Source organism: Sus scrofa, chromosome 15, assembly GCF_000003025.6.
Source record: "Sus scrofa isolate TJ Tabasco breed Duroc chromosome 15, Sscrofa11.1, whole genome shotgun sequence".
NCBI classification, from domain to species: domain Eukaryota; kingdom Metazoa; phylum Chordata; class Mammalia; order Artiodactyla; family Suidae; genus Sus; species Sus scrofa.
The window spans coordinates 56,696,420-56,718,142 of NC_010457.5; the positions used below are offsets into that span (position 1 = coordinate 56,696,420).

Genomic DNA, 21,723 nt, shown 5'->3' on the forward strand with positions numbered 1-21,723 from the left:
TCTAGCCATCTGTTAATGATCTGTTCTTCATTCCTGCTTCTTTGATCTATGGGACGAACCAACAGATTAGACAAGGTGTTGTGTGATTAAAAGATTTGAAAGATGTGCTTGGGCTGGAGATGAGTAGAGTGAGCATGGTGGTGCCTGGTTTAATGTTAGTTACAATATAGCTTTACTAAAGTTGACAAATAGAAAAGGGGCCTCCTGCTGAGGTGGTCATATTATAAGTGTACCATTGTTTACTATGGATTTGTGTGTGTGAGTTGTATGTATGCGTGCATACTTTTGTTATGTTATATGTGGACAGGTATACTGGTATTGTAAGTTACATTGTAAAACGCTAAAGATGTATACTTTAAACACTGAAGCAACAACTAAAGTAACAGCAAAGAATTATAACTAATATTCCAGCCTATAAAGGGGATAAAATGGAATCACACAAAATAATTACTGCAAAGTAAGTCAAAAAAAGGAGGAAAAAGAGAATAAAGAAGAGATACATATTGCTACATATTAAAGAAGTAGCAAAATGGTAGATTTATACTTAAATATATCAATAATCACATTTTATAGAATGAACTGAGTACTCCAGTTAAAAGATAGATGTTGCCAGATTGGATAAGAACTATATCCTTCTATAATGGAACCCATTTTATTTTATTTTATTTATTTATTTTTATTTTCCCACTGTACAGCAAGGGGATCAAGTTATCCTTACATGTATACATTACAATTACATTTTCCCCCCACCCTTTGTTCTGTTGCAACATGAATATCTAGACAAAGTTCTCAATGCTATTCAGCAGGATCTCCTTGTAAATCTATTCTAAGTTGTGTCTGATAAGCCCAAGCTCCCAATCCCTCCCACTTCATCTGCCTCCTATCAGGCAGCCACAAGTCTTTTCTCCAAGTCCATGATTTTCTTTTCTGAGGAGATGTTCATTTGTGCTGGATATTAGATTCCAGTTATAAGTGATATCATATGGTATTTATCTTTGTCTTTCTGGCTCATTTCACTCAGTGTGAGATTCTCTAGTTCCATCCATGTTGCTGCAAATGGCATTATGTCATTCTTTTTTATGGCTGAGTAGTATTCCATTGTGTATATATACTACATCTATGGAACCCATTTTAAATATAAAATCACAGATAGGTCAAAAGTGGAAAGATGGAAAAAGACATACAATGCTAACATGGATACAAGAAAAGTGGAGTGTGGCTAAATTAATATCATAAAAAGTAGATTACAGAACAAAGAATATTATGAGAAATAAAGAAGGCTATGTCATAAAGGGGTCAGTTTATCAAGATTTTCAATGTTTATGGGCTTAATAAATAGCTTCAAAATATATGAAACAAACCCTGGTAGAACATAGCAAGAAATAGACAAACCCCAAATCAGAGCTGGAGATTTCAGGACTCACTCTCATTAATTAATAGAACATGTAGACAGAAACCCATCCATAGTCTAGACTTATTCAGATGGATATAGTAAACAGGGAAGGGAACTGTGGTCTGCAGAGAAACTTGGTACAACCCTTAATTCTCTGTGGTGAGTCTCCAATACACGTGTCCACACAGACCACTAGGACAAGTGTGTCCTCTATCCAGGCAGTTTTCTCCAAGAAGAACTTAGGAAATACACCAAACTGTGTTGCTAGCAGAGTCTACCCAGAAATATGAGATTGGGACCAAATCTAGCATCAGCTTCATGCATGCTTGAATATTTTATTGATTTCAAATTAGAGATTGGTTGAGAACAATTATTTTAAAATAGCCTCCCCTTTTCTTATATCAACTGCTGAGCAGGTGGTATGTGCACATACATATATGATATGAAAAATAGTTTGAAAAGTTGTAAAATGTTCTTCCAGAGAGCTGTTTATGCCATCAAATAACAGTGATCTTAGATTTCATATAGTAACATATTAGTATAAAAATTATACTTTAAATGAAGTCAAGCAAGAGGAAGTCCGTGGGCAGTCTCTTGGCCCAGCTCTGAGTGAAGGTGATATAGGTGCAAGACCAGTTGGCAGCTTCCTGCGCTCAGCTGCTCATGGGGCGTGGGCATGGGCCTCACCAAGAAGGCCCCAAACTGGAGGAGGGGTTAAGCCCAGTATGTGGAGCTTGAAGGAAAGGGGGCCACAGACACAGATGCTGGGGGCCAAATGGCATGGTCCTTCTGGAATAGGGCCATGGAACATTTCTGCCAGGTAGCATATTTTACTTTATTTAGGAAGAATGTGTTTTCTTGATAGCATTGATAATTCTTCATCCTGGTGGTCTAAAGAGCAGCGCATGTTCCTTTCTTGAGAAAAAGACTCCCAAATCCTTTTACAGCTTTAAATGGAGGAGACAACTACAGATGATCCCATTACTTCTACGTTTTGAGGAAAAAATTAATGTTTTCTTTTTTAAAAAAACAGATAGTTCTTGCAGGAGGATATCTGGATCCACTGTTCCCATTGATCAGTTTATCAATTTGCTAGTAACAAAGTACCACAGACTGAGTGGCTTAAACAACAGATGTTATTTTCTACAAAAGTTAAGATGGTTTAATAAACCACAATAGGTCACTTTACCCCTCACAGTTCTGGAGGCTGGACATTCAGAATCATGGATGGTTGGCTGTGTGGAAGGATCTGTTCCAGGCCTTTCTCCTTGTCTCTTAGATGGCCATATTCATGTTCATATGTTGTTCCTCCTGTGTGTGTGTGTTTGTGTCCACATTTCCTCAGTTATAAGGACACCAGGGAGTTCCCATTGTGGCTCAGCAGTAACAAACCCAACTAGTATCCATGGGTTCAATTCCTGGCCCCACTAAGTGGGTTAAGGATCCAGCATCGCCGTGAGCTGTGGCATAGGTTGCAGATGTGGCTTGAATCCCACATTTCTATGGCTGTGGTACAGGCTGGCAACTGCAGCTCCGATTCAACCCCTAGCCTGGGAACTTCCATATGCTACACATACAGCCCTAAAAAGATGAAAAAATAGGACACCAGTCATCATGGATTTTGGAACTATCTCTGATTTCATCTGCAATGACCCTATTTTCTTTTTTAAAAAAAAATTTTTTTCCCACTGTACAGCATGGGGTCAAAGTTACACATACATGTATACGTCATTTTTCCTCGCATTGTCATGTTGCAATGTAAGTATCTAGACATAGTTCTCAGTGCTACACAGCAGGATCTCATTGTAAATCCATTCCAAGAGCAATAGTTTGCATCTATTAACCCCAAGCTCCTGATCCCTCCCACTCCCTCCCTCTCCCCCTGGGGAGCCGCAAGTCCATTCTCCAAGTCTTTTCTGTGGAAACGTTCATTTGTGCCATATGTTAGATTCCAGATATAAGTGATATCATATGGCATTTGTCTTTCTCTTTCTGACTTACTTCACTCAGTATGAGAGTCTCTAGTTTCATCCATGTTGCTGCAAATGGCATTATTTTGTTCTTTTTGATGGCTGAATAGTATTCCTTTGTATATATATACCACCTCTTCCTAATCCAATCATCTGTTGATGGACATTTGGGTTGTTTCCAAGTCTTGGACATTGTGAATAGGGCTGAACATGCGGGTGCATGTGTCTTTTTCAAGGAAAGTTTTGTTCAGATATATGCTCAAGAGTGGGATTGCTGGGACATATGGTGGTTCTATGTATAGATTTCTAAGGTACCTCCATACTGTTCTCCATAGTGGTTGTACCAGCTTACATTTCCACCAACAATGGAGGAGGGTTCCCTTTTCTCCACAACCCCTCCAGCACTTGTTATTTGTGGACTTATTAATGATGGCCATTCTGACTGATGTGAGGTGGTATCTCGTGGTAGTTTTGATTTGCATTTCTCTAATACTCAGGGATGTTGAACATTTTTTCATTTGCTTGTTGGCCCTCTGTACATCTTCCTTGGAGAGATGTCTATTCAGGTCTTTTGCCCATTTTTTCAATTGGGTTGTTGGCTTTTTTGCTGTTGAGTTGTGTAAGTTGCTTATATATTCTAGAGATTAAGCCCTTATCAGTTGCATCATTTGAAACTATTTTCTCCTATTTTGTACATTGCCTTTTTGTTTTCTTTTTGGTTTTCTTTTGGAAGTACCTTAGAAAACTATACATAGAATTACCATATGACCCAGCAATCCCACTCTTGGGCATATATCAGGACAAAACTTTCCCTAAAAAAGACACATGCACCCGCATGTTCATTGCAGCTCTATTCACAATAACCAAGACATGGAAACAACGCAAATGTTCATCGACAGATGATTGGGTTAGGAAGAGGTGGTGTATATACACAAAGGAATACTACTCAGCCATCAAAAAGAACGACATAATGCCATTTGCAGCAACATGGATGGAACTAGAGACTCTCATACTGAGTGAAGTAAGTCAGAAAGAGAAAGACAAATGCCATATGATATCACATATCTGGAATCTAATAGTCACTTATGATGGAGCATGATAATGTGAAAAAAAAGAATGTATACATGTATGTGTAACTGGGTCACCATGCTGTACAGTACAAAAAAAAATAATGTATTGGGGGGAAGAAGCCAACTGTATGAAAATAAGGTATGATTTCTGGGGTTCAACTCATTCATTATTATTTATTAAGAATCTCCATTAACCTGGGAACCACTTAAGGCACTAGATAAAGCAAGACAGAAATAACATGACAGCCATTCATAAGGATCCTTCAGTGTAATGGAAATAATTAAATCAATAGCCAGACTGTCTTCATGTTTTTCATTTCCATCTCTCATATTTAATACAACAAGCCTAAGTTTTTTCCTTTTAATCTACATTATACATCTGAGAAAATGGAAGCTCAGGGTGGTTAAATAATATAAGTGAGGTCACTGTAAGTCTGCTCTTCCAGAAATGCTGCATAACAAACTAGTCCAAAGAGTGACAGAAAATACCTGGATATTAGTTAACTCATTGGGACATTGAGCTAAATGCACCAGAGGCCCTTCTGGATTTACAGTTATGACAGATTAAAATTTAAAATGCTCGACTAATTGTTTAAGCCAGTCGGAACAGCTAAAAGAAGGTGTGCTGGCTAGTAAATCCTTTGGGCAGAATTCATCTTCCACCTCACCATTCTAATCTGTGTTAGTCAAGGCATCTATACGTCATTCCCTGCCAGTCTCTCCCCCACTGGCTGTTAAAACCCCTCAAGTCCTCAGCATCCTGTTCCCCAATGGAAGTGCCCTGAGGTTGGGCATCCAAAGCAGCACCGCATGGCCTGGGTCCTGTTAGGAAAGGCAGTATAATAGCATATGAAATGACTGTTCCCAACAATTAGGGATAAAAATGATTTCCACAACTTTTCATGAAAAGCTGGCTGCTTTTAAACATCACATATCTTCTAATGATGGTGACTGTGTAGCAGGGTAGGGGGTGGGGCTCTGTTGTTTCTGTGTTGTTATTTCCATCTTAAATAGCCCCTGATTTGGACAGTAGGTTTATGGACAGGCCAAAGCACAGCAGATGGTGTCTCATACAGTGTGATCCTTGCTTTGCTTCAGTTGTGGCTTCTGTGACCCTGAAAGCCCTGGCCCTGCTGCCTTGGTTATCATTTCATGAGGACTCCATCAGCCTGACTTCTGCTGCTGATCTCTCAAGGGCAGCCATCGAGATATTTTAAATGTGTGACATTTTATTATTTTAATTTAATTAATTAATTAATTTTTTTTTCTTTTTAGGGCTGCACCCACCGCATATGGAAGTTCCCAGGCTAGTGGTCGAATCAGAGCTGCAGCTGCTGGCTTACGCCATAGCCACTGCAACATAGGATCTGAGCCTCGTCTGTGACCTATACCACAGATCAGGGCAACACCCGATCCTTAACCTAATCAGTGAGGTCAGGGATTGAGCCTGCATCCTCATGGATACTAGCTGGGCTTGTTACCCCTGAGCCATAACAGGAGCTCCTGGGGAGAAGAGTTGTTCTAATTGCCTCTGCTGGAATGCCAGCTTTTTACAGTTCAGATATAACCCATGAAATTTACCACCAACTCTTGGGCAGGTTCTTGAATCTCACTGTAAGCACCAGTGAGCATGCCATAATTTTGTGTTGGTAATACATTTCCTTCACTGTCTTTTAGGTCTCACTGTCCTTTCCCCAAGCATTTCAGCTCCAGGTCCAAAGACCCCTGCTTTACGGAAAACACTCCTTTGCTTGGAAGTTTCTCCCAAGAGGAAGGGTGAGTTTTTTTTTTTTTTTTTTGCCTTTCTTATAAAATGAAGACATCTCTGAGCATTACTCTTGGCACTTAATGCTGGAGAATTTCTCCTTGGGATATGAATTTTTACCTACCATGTTTGGTTTGTGCAAGATCCTTGTCAAGTCAGTGTGTGTTCATAATTTGAGTAGCTATATTCTCTGGCTTATGAATTTCCAAATAACCTTGAGCATAACCCTACAATGAATAAGTAGCACCTCTGTACATGCATGCATGCACAATTATGGCAGGCCATCTTGCCAGGCCAAGGTGTCTCAACTGGGGTGAGGCTGGCACTGACTGGAGATATTTTTTGTTGTCACAAATGGGGGAGGGGTACTGCTTTCATTTAGGGGTGGAGGCCAGAGATGCTGCTAAACATCCTGCAATGCACAGGATGCCTTCCCACCACAAAGAATTATCTGGCTCAAGTGTCAGTGGTTATGAAGTTGAAAAATATGTGATCTAACTGGGTCACTTTGCTGTACCACAGAAATTGACAGAACATTGTAATCAACTATAATTTAAAAATTAAAAAAAGAGAAGACTATAAACAACCTCTACTTCCTGTAAGTTCGAAAACCCTTTTGAGGGTAAACCTGGGTGGTTGTGAGCAGAGCTGGTCTGTAGGATGCCTTACAGATTCTCTCCCTTAGGATGCAGGGCTGGCTCTGGCCTCCAGTCTCATCTCTTCCTTCTTCAGATAAACTTATAAAAGCCTGAGCCACCTGTTGGTGGCTCCCAACTCCCACACATTACAAACTTGGAGGCATTGTCATGGACCTTCCTCTCCTGCCCACTCACCCTTGCATTTGACCTCCGTCCCACAGACTCTGAGGAACTGCCTCCCCCCTCTCTAGTCCTGCTTACAACCATCAGTGGGACCTCCACACTTTAGGTGCATCAGAATTCCGGGGAGCTCTTGTGCTGCTTGGGGTCCTGCCTCACAATCCAAAGACTCAGTTCACAGGATTTGAACAAGGTGTAGGAATCGGGATTCATCACCTCCCATTTCAGAGCCAGTCTGGTTCCTTCCAGGAGACTCCTGAGGACAAATAGTGTTTCCCTACATAAGTTCCCCCTGAGATCCTTGGACTGGGGGACCTCCTCCGCTCTCTAGGGCAGACCTACTCAAGTTCGAAGGGGCTCATGTCACCTCCTTTGTGAAACCTTGGCTCCTCCCCACCCTCTCAAGAGTCATTGCTTCTCCTTTGCTCTCAAGCACCAAATTCATGTCCTGACTTTGGACTTGCTCTCATGTCATCTGTGGTTATGCCTCCCAGCCCGAGTTTTCTTCATCCCCCACCCCAATGCCCAGCAAGGCCTTTGCCACCAGGGACATAACAGTTCTCTTCCATCTCTCCTGATAAGTAACTTTGAAAACAGACACTTCACACATCTGTTCTGCTTTCCTTTGAATTACTTGGTAAACTGTTAAGGTTTGAGATGTTTTACAACTCATGACTCAATGGAAAATCAATAATGTGAAAGCATTTGTCCCAGGCACGTGGAGCAGAGACAAGCCCTGGGATGCTGAGCTGTGCCTTCAGCAAGTTCCACTTGTGGCTCAAGTGGAAAAAAAAAAACCACTTCAGAAGGTTCCCGTTGTGGCTCAGCAGTAACAAGCCTGACTAGTATCCATGAGGATGAGGGTTCAATCCCGGGCCTTGCTCAGTGGGTCAAGGACCTGGTGTTGCCGTGAGCTGTGGTGTAGGTAGCAGACAGGGCTCAGATCCCCCACTGCTGTTTGTGGTGTAGGCCAGCAGCCGTAGCTTCCGTTTAACCCCTAACCTGGGAGTTTCCATATGCTACAGGTGCAGCTTTTAAAGAAAAAAAACTAAAGCAAACAAACAAATATTTCGGAGGAGCAGAATATAGGTCAGGTTTGCTTACAAAATGGAAGCTAATTGAAATATTATTGGTGGTGGAAAGGTCTTTTTGATGCTTTACTTTCTGCTAAACTTTATTTTGTTGCTTTTTTTTTTTTTTTTTTTTTTTTTTTTGGTCTTTTTAGGGCTGAACTTGTGACTTAAGGAATTTCCTAGGCTAGGGGTCAAATCAGAGCTGTGGCCACTGGCCTATGCCACAGCCACTGCAACTCCAGATCCTAGCCAAGTCTGCAACCTACACCATGGCTCACAGCAATGCCAGATCCTTAACCCATTGAGCCAGGCCAGGGGTCGAACCCGCATCCTCATGGATACTAGTTGGATTCATTACCTCTGAGCCATGAGAGGAACTCCATATTGCAGTTTTAATTTGATCAAATGGCTTATCAGGATAACATCCATTGATTTATGCATTTGCAGAAGAGAATGTGTCCTTTTCAAGATGTTGAAGGCAGGAAGGTGTGGCTAATAGTACAAGGGTCAAAGTATGCCTTACCCCTGCACTGATTAGCATGGGGGCCACTTGTCACATTATTCAGTCATATTAATTAACATCAAATAAAATTAAAAATCTGTTTCTCCAGTTGCACATTTCAAGCAGCCAGTGAGCATGTGTGGCTACCATATTGGACAGGCAGAGAACATTTCCATCAACATAGAAAGGTTGATTCCAGAAAAAAAACACTGGCGTGGGCTTTCCTCTTCCTACTTAAAAACAGTTTCCTTGGTTCCAACTTTAATTGCAGTTGTGTTTGTTTATCAGTTGAGGAGGTTTGTGATATTATTTCTCATACATCTGTGACATTTCTCAGTCACAAAATTCTTAGAAAAGATTCATGATTATTTTCAAAGTTGGCACACTGTTGGCATCATTTGTTATATGTTGGTTTCACACAGCCTAATTTGCAGCTTTGAGCTTTCTTCTTGTAAGACTTTTTTCTTGTTGGGAACCAGTTCTAAAGCAGTGATAAGAGTTCAGGAGAATCACAATGCCCTGTTGAGCTGGCTGGGTTTGAGAGGCATTACTTGTTTCTACAGATTGTGTCAATATTGTGATCCCACAAGATTACATGCAATACAGGAAAATTCTAGGTTTTGGTGCACTTTTATTAGAATCAATTGAGAATAAGTACTGAAGGAGTTGTTCAGAAGCCCAGGGAGTCAACCAAAAGTAAATGGATGCATCCACATGGAATTCTGATAAAAGTTTATGATTCTCCTTGATTCATCCTTCTAAATATAAGTCCTGTCTTGGGCCCATCTAATCCAGAACTAATGTTCCCCACTCCTGCTCATGTTTGTGTGGATTTTTGGTAAGAAACCAGGTAGACTACCTTTCCCACAGCTCCATTACAGAAAGATACCTACACAGAGGAGGAAAGGCTGAGACTACTCACTGTACTTTGGGGTGAGTATAGCAGAACCAGGTATTGAGAACTCAGAGACAATCAAAGAGAAAGCAAAAAATGAAATGAGCTGGAGCTGGTCTCAGCTGGAAACAGTTCCAGACTCAGAACAAGCTGATGTTTCTTGAAGGTCTACAATTTATTTTGAAGATTGAGTGATCCCCTGGAAGATCTCCCTCAGGAGCCAGGGGTCTGTGATGTCAAGAAAGACTCACTCCCACCAGTTTGACAGTACTACGGTGTCTGTGGTCCTATTTCATACTCACCGCTATGATGAAATGTTGTTTTGGAGATGCTACTATTTCTGTGAAAATAACCACAAAGCCTCGATTTCCAGGTCACGGTGCATGCCTGTTTACCGTCCAGAGTTCATCACTGCTGATGAACCTTGGGAGAACAGCTCAGCTGAGTGGGAGGGAGGAGCCCTGCTGAGCACAGAGTTGGCAGTTTCTTCTGGATCTGCCTCCACAGAGAAGGGGGAGCTTCTGGACAGCGCTCACATCAGGTGCCATCTTTCCAAGCTAAGGTAGGAAGACTTGGAGAGCCACCCTTGAAACAGGGCTGAGGGTCTTACCCTCATGACATCCTTACCAAGGACAGGGTAGAAATAAGGAAGAAGGCTAGGTAGTACTTTACTGGAAGGTAATCTTCCTTTTCTCCAGGTCCTGGAAGACAGATCTAAGGTATCCTGCAAACCAGCGTGTAGCCCCAGAGGCTACTAGAAGCCCAATTACAGACCAAAATGATTCACATCCTGTATTCCTCTCCTTCCTATTGTGTGGCTGAGATCACGCCCATGAGGTTTGCTAATGGTATTCATTCGTTTCAACAGCCTTCGTGGTGTTTTAGAAGTTGGTATTAGCAGTGATTAGAAGGGGTCTGCAACAGGCGGTGGAAAAGTTCTTTACCGGCTGCAGGGGGCGTGGGTGGGGCTGCAAGAGGTTACGGCTACGCATGCAGAGGTGGGTGCGCATGCGCAGGGGACCTGAGCTCTTTTTGTAGAGCGTGGTCAGAATGTGTTCACCCTGCTTTGCCCGCTGGGACTTCCATGTGACCGTTTACGTGACGGAAGGGTTCTCTTGAGATCTGTGTTTGAAAGTGGCATTTCCAGGAACAGAATAAGGCTTGGGGACCAGGACCACCAAGGTCCCCATTCTGTATCTACCCTGAGGTATCTGAGGACCCAGCAGGGCCAGGCATGTCCTCCGCAACTATCTCCTTATCGCCTGGTGTCCCCCTCGTGCCCCAGCCTTTCGTAGGCCTCCCCTAAGATGGTCTGTGCGAAAGCTTGTGGCCAGGTGAGAAGACACTGTGCAACTATCAAATATGAGTGTTACTCTTTCTCTCCATTAGGGGGCTTGTCTTTTCTGAAGCTGTTTGAAGTGCCCGATAGAGATGTACTGACCTGGATCCCATAGTGCATGTGTCTTTACCCAGAAAGGCCTGAAAGTATCTCAGAGAGGATAAGGATTCACCTGAGGTCAGGCAGGTTGAAAGCCCAGTGAAGGGAACTGGGAGGAATGCGACCCCAAGTCCCCCACTAGTGTTGGACCATAGAGATGTTTTTGCCCACTATGCCTCCCAGCTGTGTGTAGTTTCTTCACTGTGACTAGTCTTAGCTCTTCTCATCAATGTGACAACTATTTGGCCAATGAACCAGCTATTAAATTATTTGAATCATGTGAAAAGTATGACCACACCTGGCCCCATGGGTCACCAGGAGGATAAGCCCTGACACTGGAACACTCTTTTGCAGCCAGCTGGCTCACAGCTCCAGAGAACTCAAGATCCCTCAAATGCTCCACACCATGTAAAATAGAATTAAGTACATTTGAGACTCTACATTCAGTGGTTTTATTTTCTGTGATTCATGGAATAGTTGCCTCAAACTTGCCAATTAACCGAAAGACTTAGCACCATTCTTTTTAACATGTCTAGAAAGTACCACCTATGATTGTTTAAGAAATTTTAAAAAAATATTTTGGATTGTCATCTCTGCTATATATGTCAGTTACATAAGAAGAACCTTGTATTTAGTATAGTTTTGCATTAATGTCTCATACTTTAAAAAGAAATGTCATTTTGATTCCCATTTGAATAGGAGCTATTGATTTTCATTTGGAAGTATGAAAAGATTATTCATCAAATTCATTACATCTAAGAGAATGGAACACAAGGTTTTACCATTTTGAAAGGATCAGAAAAAGATATTCCAATGTAGGCTTTTCTTCCTTCTTCAAACATGTGTCAAGCACAGTCTGTGTACCAGTGCCTGCTTGAGGAGTGACCAGGGTAGAGCACCTCCCAGCACTGGGTGATTGACAGTATCTTAGGGAGGTGGGATTTGGTGGGCTTTTGGGAGGTGGCATGAGCAGAGATAACCCTGGAGATGCTGCCAGGCCCACATTCACCAAGGGTCTGAGGGCCATGATTGAGAACTGGGTAATGTGGGCTGGACCAGGGTGGCATGAAGAGTCCTCAGAGGCCTGATCATCTATTAAATTATCTGGCAAGGAATTCTTAAAGGACTCTGCTGGTACAACCAGTTAAGCACTGTAGTTTCTTCCTTGAATTGTTTAGTTATGTCTCAGTCAATGTTTACTTGATCAAATCCATATTCCTACCTACTCAAAAACTTAGGAAAAGATAATTGATAAATACGAATCTGAGAGCCAAGGTAAGGTTTGTTTCCAGGAAACTAGAGTTAGTAAAGAGGCCTAGATCTTGAACTTTAGCTTCTCCTGCAGGAGGCCATGTTCAGACACTCTGGGTTAACTTTGTTCCCCTCTGTAACCTCCACTAAGCCACTTTTCATGAAACTGTATGCTTACAACAGGTCAGTGTTGCCCTCAGCAGTGTCTTCCTTCATACTATGTTAGGGGAAGAGTTCTACACATGTGCTATGGGCTGAACAGTCCTCAAGGCTTTGGTAGGCATATGAGGTCTGGCATTTCTCGGCACATGGAAATAGGATGGTATCAGTGTGACCTGGGGCCTGCTTTTCTCTTGCAGGTGCTGTGTGCAATGGCTGAAAGTCTCAGGCTTGTTTGTCTTTGTGGTGCTGTGCTCTGTGAGTACCGTGACAACCCCCAGTTCTGCTGGGCAGCAGGACCCCTGAGATGTGGGGCTCACACATTTCTTTGGAGGAGGTGCTGAGGCTATGTGGATGGAGGCCTGGGGGTGTCAGGGGAGCCCTCCCTTAGTAATGCTTCTTTGCTATTGTCCCTAGTCACACAGTGGAAGCCCTGAAGACCTGGCCTTGCTATGAAGAAGGCAGTTGGCTTTCCCCCTGGGTTTCAGTTCCCACCTTAAGTGACTGCCCAAATTTTCTTTTCAACCATATGCAGTAAACACTCTTTATTTGTGTTGGGGCATGTCCAGCAGTCATGGTGGCCCCAGGAATGTTTCAGTGCCCCAGCTTGAGCACCCTGTTTGGGAGGAAGTAAAGTTCTATGTTGGCCCCTTCTCAGGAGGCGGCTCTGATTTTACTTGACCCTACATCCCCAGGGCTGCAGAGCCGGGGCCTTGGAGGTGACCTGAGTGTGCCCTCTGTCTTGAGGTGTCAGGAGTTTCACCACTACTGTGTTTGTGTGTGTGTCCATATGTGGCCCTAGGTGAGATCACATTGCAGGCACTCAAAACCTATTTGCTGAATGAGTGAGTGTGGGTCCTCTGTCTGTGTGTGTGCGTGTGGCTGTGAGGTCCCCATGTCTGGCCATGTGTCTATGTGTGTGCAGGCTTGTGTGGAATATGTGGGTCTTTTGTGGTCTGTGACCATTTTGAGGTTTTGTGTGTGTGTGTGTGCCTAGGGATTTATTTCTGGGTGTGCTCCTATTTTTAGCACTGGCATAAGATTTGTGTGGATCATTTTTGGGAGACCCCAGTAGGTAGTTGGTGTGTGCTGCTGTGACGGAATGTGAGACTCTGAGCAAGGAAGGGGTGGGTGAGTGGTGTTTCCATACCTGTGCCCTGAACTCCAGGGCTGTTGTGGCTGTGGCTCTTCTCTGTAGGCAGCCTGTGGTGACACCCATATTGGGTGCCCTTTGTGACAGGAAACTATGTGTGTGACCACATGTGGCTGTGAATACATGGTCTTCATTATCTGTGTGTGTGGACATGAGGGGCAGGGCTCTGTGCATGTGCAGGATTGTCCATGTCAAGAGTCTCCTCTTCTCAGTGTGACATATAGAGAACAGTGTTCCAGCTCAGACAGCAAGGGTGCATGAGGTCACTACTGGCTGAATTGAATTGAGTCTAGGCAACTTTTTTTTTTGGCCACACCTGTGTCATAAGAAAGTTCTCGGGCCAGGGATCAAATCTGAGCTGCAGCTGCCACCTGTGCCATAGCTGTGGCAATATCAGATCTTTAATCGGCTGTACCACAGTGGGAACTCCAGGAAACTCTTTAATAACCTACAGGGAAGGAGTTCCCACTGTGGCACAATGGGATCAGCGATATCTCTGCAGCATCAGGATGATTCTTAGCCTGGCATAGAGGGTTAAAGGATCCTGTGTTGCTGCAGCTTCGGTGTAGGTTGTAGCTATGTCTGGGATCTGACTGCTGGCCTGGGAACTACGTATGCTGCAGGGCAGTCAAAAAAAAAAAAAAAAAAGAAAACCCACAAGGGAGGAGAGCAGTGGCCTATAAAAAGGAAATCTAGGCAGAAAGCAAAAAAAAAAAAAAAAAAAAAAAAAAAGACATTGAACTCTGAAAACATCACAAGTTTACTTTTTTGACTACCAGTTCACCTCTCTACTTCCTGTCCACACAATTGTGTGGTTCTGAAGCCCCTGTGGGTTAGCATGGCCTGGTGGGTGGGTGCACTGTGGTTTCTGAGGAAGAGGTCGAGTGGGCCAAGTCTCCCTGGACCCTTTGAGAGCTCACCTGGGTTCTGTGTCTCATCTTCAGCTTTCTTCTGGAAATTGAAATTTTGTTGATTTGTGGACACATCCAAAATAGAATTGGAGGCATTTATTTTGGACTTCTGTAGTCTGTTATCTCATCATCACTTTAATTTACTTTTTTTTTTTTTTTTTTGCTTTTTAGGGCCGTGCTGCAGCTGCAGCTGCAGCTGCTGGCCTGTGCCACAGCCACAGCAATGCCAGATACAAGCCATGTCTGTGACTTACACCACAGCCCACAGCAATGCTGGATCCTTAACCCACTGAGCGAGGCCAGGGATTGAACCCTTCATGGATACTAGTGGGATTCATTACTGCTGAGCCACAATGAGAACTCCTAATTTATTTTCTGATGGTATATAAGATGCTCTGCAAATTCCACAAGCACATGCTCCTACCATCACACTCTCCAGTATGGGAAAACCAGGTTTGCCCACCTCTGATGATTTAATTTTATGGCTGGGCTCTTAGTTCTTAAAATTAGCAAATATCAATGATCAAGGCCCATAGTAGCAGAAAATAGTATAATGAATGAGAATTTTATCTATTACTGTCTCAGAAAAGCTACTTAGAGTGAGCTGGTGAGGTTTGAACACAAGTAGCACCATTATCATACCCCTATTTTCAGCTGTGCTCAAAGTTACTTACATCCTATTGCTCTCACCACAAATCTGTCACTAAGTGTTTTGATTTTTACAGATTTTATTTAGCCTGTATCCAGATCAAGGAAAGTTCTGGCAGTTGTTGGCTGTGTCACCGCTGGAAAGCTATTGTATCCAAACCTGTGCTGAGACCGACAGTCACCGCGACTGAGTCACAAAGTGAAGAGACTGGAGAATTATTATGACTGTTGCTCAGGGTCACAGTATGGGTGATCACCACTCCTTCCCATGTGTTTTTTATTCCTCTAGGATGTTTGATAAAAGATGAGGCTTTGGAACAGAGGGGGGGGCTCTAGTGAAACTGCAGTGGATGGGTAGGGGTGAGGTTCCCCATGGAAGGGTGACAGCAGCCAAAAGGCATGTCATAGTTAAGGCCTGGCTTCCTGTGGCTCTCTGATATTCTGTTCTGCCTCACATCCTCTCCTCTTTTTTTGTTTCAGCTTAGGTGATCCCTGTGACCTGTCTTTAAGTTCATCAGTTCTTTCCTTGGCTGTGTCATCTGAGTCTGATGATTGCTTGGTTTCTTATACTGTGTACTCTCTGGCCTTTTTGTAGGCCTCATAATTTGTCATTAAAAGCCAGACATGTTATATATGATAGTGGATACAGAGTGTGCCAGCTCTTCTGTGGTAACAGAATACCACACCAGGGTGGCTTAAACAATAGGCATTTATTTCTCACAATTCTGCAAGCTGGACATCCAAGGTCGGGGTGTGGGCCAATTTGAGTTCTAGTGAGGACTGTCTTTCTGGCTTGCAGATGGCCATGTTCCTGCTATGTCTTCACAGGGCCTTTCTTCAGTGTGTATGGGTGTGTGGAGTGTGGGGAGAGAGTGAGAGTCTCTCCTCTTATAAGGACACTAATCCTATCAGATCAGGGCCCCACCCTATGACCTCACCTAACTTCCTTAGAGGTCCTGACTCCAAGTACAGCCACACTGGTGGTCAGGGCTTGAACATATGAATATGAGGACTTTGACATTCAGTCCATAGCATTGAGGTAAACAGCTCTAAGCGTAGAGATGAGCAGACCCTAACTTCTGTGGGCTTTAGTGGGGAATTGGGGGTTGTGTAAATCTAGTCAGATATTGGCTGTGTTGTGATTTGTGGTTGCCATGATAACCGTCAGTGCCCCAGACCCTTGGCATTTTTCAGCCTCTCTCCATCTGTCTGCAGGCCCTATGTGTTCCCACCCTTGCCCCAGGGGTAGAGCTACTTTCCCCTCTTACCTGCCCCCAGCCGCTGGGGTTCCACCTTACCCTAAGGCCACCAGATTTGATGTGCTTCCCAGCAAATTAAGACTTTCTCAGGGGTCTCCCCCTTCTGCCCATCCTCCCTGTGAGTACCTGCTGGGATTCATGGAAGAAGAGCCCATAAGTGAGCTGCTGCTTTAAGACTTTGAAGCCCTCATACAAAGCATAGATCATGTTGAGATTCACTTTTCCACCTACAGAAGCTTTTCTTTCTGGAGGGAAATGACTGGCCTGGCTTCTGTGTGGGAGCCATGGCAGGAGCCCCTGACCTTGCAGCAGAGGCAAGAATCTGCCGACACAGGGACTCCTAATCTGTGCAGCCCACCAGTGTGGGATGCAGGAGAGAGGGGGGCCAGTGGGGGTGGGGCATACATGCCATAGGAGTTATGTTTTGAGGGGAAAGAGCCTCTCTTCCTGATCTTGCTTCCCTGACCAAGAACTCTTCACACACTTGAAAGGATCTTCCCCTCTCACTGCCGTGGATATCTGCACTGTGCTGATTTAGCCAGTTTAGGATTTCCTGCTCAATTCTTCTTGTGATTTCTCACCAGGTGCTGTAGGATTTGGGCCCGGCTGTGGGCATTCCTCTGTTCATTCAGGCAGCAATCCTGTCCACTGCTTACTGTGAATCCAGGACTTGGGACAGGAGTTTTATGCTGGCTGCCAAGAGCGGACGCAGAGATTATAGTAGGATGGGAGAAGCCACCTAACTATTAAACCAGAGGACTTGAAACATCATTAAACAAAGCAGAACCAATTATGAGTGTCAGGAGTGAGGGGCTGAAGAGGCCTGGAGACGTCAGGGCAGAGGTGCAGGTAGAAGGGAGGCCTGGATGTGGATTTCCCATGCACCTTCGGAGAATGGTGTACCCTGGGAGGGTGGGGACAGGGTAACACTCCAGGCCTCCCCTCCTTCCTTGGTGGTTTACCTTGACATTCCCCCAGCTGTGAACCTCAGCAGCCATGCAGACTCCATGCTGCTCCAGGTGGACCTGGCAGGGGCCCTGGTGGCCAGCGGTCCAAGTCATCTCGGGAAAGAAGAGCATGTGGCCGTGGAGGTGACCCAGGCTAACGCTCCAGGATCCAGGCGGCGGCGGCCACAGCAGGTTATGCTTATAAGTTATTTGGCAGGAATTGCAAAAACTCATCTCATCTCTGTATAAATTGAGTTTCCTCTTGAATGGATTTATGGGAGCTGTAAAGCAATGAAACCACTTTTAGGCAAGCTCTTATCTTTTGCTTTGTCTTAGTTCTCTTTCCTCTAAGTCAGTTATAAAACTCACCGTTTTAGTTAAGTCAGGCTTTTGAGTTTTCTTTTTTTTTTTTCTTTTTAGGGGCGCACCTGTGGCATACGTAAGTTCCCAGGTTAGGGGTTGAATTGGAGCTGTAGCCACCAGCCTACACCACAGCCACAGCAACACAGGATCCGAGTCTTGTCTGTGACCTACACTGCAGCTTATAGCAACATCATATCTTTAACCCACTGAGGAGGGCCAGGGATTAAACCTGTATCCTCATGGATACTAGTCATGTTCGTTACCTCTGAGCCACAATGGGAACTTCCCGAGTTTTCTTATTCAGAGTGATTTTATTGGGCAATTTAGGGAAACATTATATATTGGAAAGGGCAATTAAACTTGGCTTACCTCGTGGTACAGAAGATACTCCAATACCATGGTTCTCTTGAGCTTGTGGACCTTTGGCTAAGAATGTGCCTGGTTTCCCTGAGCATCTGCTTCTATAGCAGTAGGCTCCTATGCTCAGTGTCTGAGCTGAAACCTTTGGCTCACATCCTGCGAAGGCTGAGAGCCAGCCAGCATTGTCACTGTCCCAGAGCCCAGACAAGGACTGGCCCCTTTCTCTGCATCCTTACTTGTCCCCCAAGTCCTGACCTTAGTGACTCCCCTGGATTGTCATGGTGACTTCTATATGAAGTCATGTCCCTAGTTCCTGGGTTTTCCCTATTATAATTCATAGAAGGAAATCCTGCTGCACATAAGGCTGTGCCATCCAAAATGGGGTATCTGAAGAGTTATAGCATTTTTCTGCCATGCAGAACAGAGTCCCCTGAGCCAAAATCTCACAAGGAACAAGACTGCAGTTTCATGGGCAGTGGCTGGTGCAGCACCGATATTCTAAACAGGTTGTTCTTGCCATGATCTTAAGACATAAACTTAGCTTCCCCACAGGCAGCACAAGGGCTCCTTGGTGAAAACAAGGTGGTGCACTTCCATCTGCTGTCTGCCCCTCTTGTGACCTTGTGTGGAGGAGGCCATGACCTTTTGCAGCCTGCTGGTCTAGTTGCCTGCCCTTGGGTCTGTATGGAGCATCCCTGCTCCAGAAACCCAAAGAACACCAGAGACCTTTACTGGAAGATTTTTTTCTGATACACTTTCTAGACACAGAACTTTTAAGAGAAATTTTGATCTTTCATTCATGCTTTGACCAATTTCAGAGTTCCTGTTGTCAATTTCCTTTATGATTTGTGGGTGGCAAGGCTTCTGTCCTCCCACTGAAAGTTCCCTGGCTGGTCAGATAGGCCACCTACCTCTGCCCAGCCAGACCCTCTGTCCCTGTGCATGTCTGGCCCTGCTCAGCTGGCTTCTCCACTCCCCTGTTCCTGATAAGGACCTGTGGGCACACTGGCCAGCAGCAAAGGAAGCTCTTCCTGGGGCCCTCCTTTCCACAGGCTCCTGTGACTTGGGTGTGAAGAGTTTTCTGCCTCTAGTTTGTAAACACAAAGCAATTCTAAGCAACCTTTTCTTGTCAGTTGCCTCAGAGGGCTCAGAAGACACCAAGTCTCCAGTAATGCACAGTGATTTTCTTTTCCCTCTCATTTTTCCTTGCATGGCCACACCCTCAGCATGTGGATGTTCCTGAGCCAGGGCTTGAATCCAAGCTGCTACCTATGTCAAAGCTGCAGCAATGCTGGATCCTTTAACCCACTGCACTGGGCCCGGGATCAAAACAAAGCTCCATAGTGACCTGAGCCCATGCATTTGGATCCTAAACTCACCTGCCACAGTGGGAACTCCAGGTGTTTTTTGTTGTTTGTTTGTTTTTGCTGCATCTGTAGCTTATAGAAATTTTTCGGCCACAGATTGAACCTGTGCCTCTTCTATAACCAGAGCCACAACTATGACAATGCTGAATCCTTAACCCACTGAGCCACAAGGGAACACCTTTCTCTCTCTCTCTCTCTCTCTCTCTCTTTTTTTTTTTTGGCTGCGCCTGCTACTTGTAGAAGTTCTTGGGCCAGACATTGAACCTGTGCCACAGCAGTGACCTGAACTGCTGCAGTGACAACGGCGGGTCCTTAACCCACTGGGCCACAAGAGAACGCCTCCTTTTCTCTCTCTCTCTTTTTATTTATTTATTTTTTGTTTTTTTGCCTTTTCTAGGGCCTCTTCCTGCGGCATGTGGAGGTTCCCAGGCTAGGGGTTGAATCGGAGCTGTAGCCGCCGGCCTCTGGCAGAGCCACAGCGATGCTGGATCCAAGTCGAGTCTGTGACCTACACCACAGATCACAGAAACACCGGATCCTTAACCCACTGAGCAACGCCAGGGATCAAACCCTCAACCTCATGGTTCCTAGTCAGATTCGTTAACCACTGCGCCATGATGGGAACTCCCTTTTCTCTTAATAGATCATATTTACTTCTACACCTTTGTGCCTCTGTACATGAATTCAGTGTTTGTACTTCCGTATTCTTTTTTTTAAACAAAGCCCTCCAATTGTGGATGTTTCCAGCTGCATGCCACCTGGCTGCTCTAATGTCTCTGTGCGAAAATGCCTCCTGCTCCCCTTTCTCCTTTTCTTATTTGAAACAAGCACCTACATTGAACAGTGAGTGCTGGACTCCACATGACGGCCTGGGTTCAAAACCTTACCAGGATTTCATGCTTCAACTTTTTTAGGTCACTCATAACTGGACGATATTTTTAAATCCAAGTGGAGGCGAGCACACGGTGATGAGCAGGACCTTTGAGGTTCTGAGCAGGTGGGTCTTGGTGACTGAGGTCTTGGGGAGGCTTCCGTGGGACATGCTCCCCTAGAGAAGTATGACCCATGGGATTCTGGCTTTTGGGTGAATGGCAGGCCAATTACGGGCTTGGACGAAGTGTTCCTCTTGTAAAGGCAAGTGAGCATGAGTCTGCAGCTGGGCATCATAAGTGAGAGGGCCCACTTTGAAGCAAGTGATGTTTTTTAGCTCCTGCTTTAAATTCATTAACATGAAGCTGTTCCGTGGGGAATGCTAGGAAATTTTAGGATTCTCTTTTTCTTTAATGCCATCCTGTATTAAGCTAATACTCTTGGTTATTGAGTTTTCTAGGCCTGCTATAACAAATACCCCAGACTGAATGACTTAGTAGAAGTTTATTTCCTTAAGTTGTCAACAGGGCGTGTCTCTCCTGAGGCCCCTCTCCTTGGCGTCTTTTCCCTGTGCCCTCACGTGGACTTCCTTCTGTACATGTCTGTGCCCAAAATTCCTTTTTTTTTTTTCTTTTTAGGGAAGCACCTGCAGCCTGTGGAAGTTCCCCAAGCTAAGGGTCAAATCAGAGTTGCAGCTGCCGCCCTATCCCACAGCCACAGCAGCGCCAGACCTGAGCCATGTTTGTGACCTACATGACAGCTTGTGGAAACACGGGATCCTTAACCCACCGAACGAGACCAGGGTTGAACCCACATCCTTGTGCATACTGGTTAGGTTCCTAATCCGCTGAGCCACAATGGGCATTTCCCAAACTCCTTTTCTTATGAGGACATCAATCATACCAGATTTGGGCCCATGCAGTTTTTGACTTAATCACCCTTATAAAGACCTTGTCTCAAAATGCAATCACATTCTGAGGTACAGAGGGTGGGGATGTCCACACGTGACTGCGAGGACACAGTTCAGCCTGGAACCATTACTGTATGGTCTCAGTAACTGAATGTTACTGAAGGTGTTTCTGTTTCCCCAGGCCACATACTGTTAATGACTTGAATGCTTCTTGTTCCTGGTGCTTTCCCACCACTGGTGACAACTTGTCTACCTGTTCTCATGGTGCATATGGCCCTTTTTCTCATCCCTGACATGTGAGAATAATTGGCTTTGCTATTTGTTAGCAGGTAAAGCAATCAGGTGTGTAGTGAGGCGGAAGAGGGAGAATTAAATGGCTAGAACCACTGTGACATCCCTGCTCACTGTTGGTTGTTGGAGAGGTGGCTGCATTGAGCTGGGTACGGCCTGATGGGGACTCAGGAGCTATATCAGAGGGCCAGGGGGAGGCTGTGCCTGTATCTCACGGAGCTCGTCAGTGCTTGGTGCTGCATATCTGCCAGGTCAGGCATTGTGTAGATCACTCTGAAATCAGTTCCAGTTCTGGTTACGGCCATGGATG

General features: G+C 44.6%; 1 protein-coding gene across 1 annotated transcript in view; it reads left to right on the forward strand.

The window, feature by feature from the left end:
• OCA2 (OCA2 melanosomal transmembrane protein) overlaps positions 1-21,723 on the forward strand; it is a gene marked incomplete at its 5' end in the record, with an annotated part of 212,273 nt that overhangs the window by 38,772 nt on the left and 151,778 nt on the right. Inside the window, 6 exon segments of the mRNA NM_214094.2 lie at positions 6,111-6,209; positions 9,860-10,048; positions 12,535-12,592; positions 15,124-15,196; positions 17,284-17,444; positions 20,257-20,339. Coding sequence (NP_999259.2) covers positions 6,111-6,209; positions 9,860-10,048; positions 12,535-12,592; positions 15,124-15,196; positions 17,284-17,444; positions 20,257-20,339 — 663 coding nt within the window.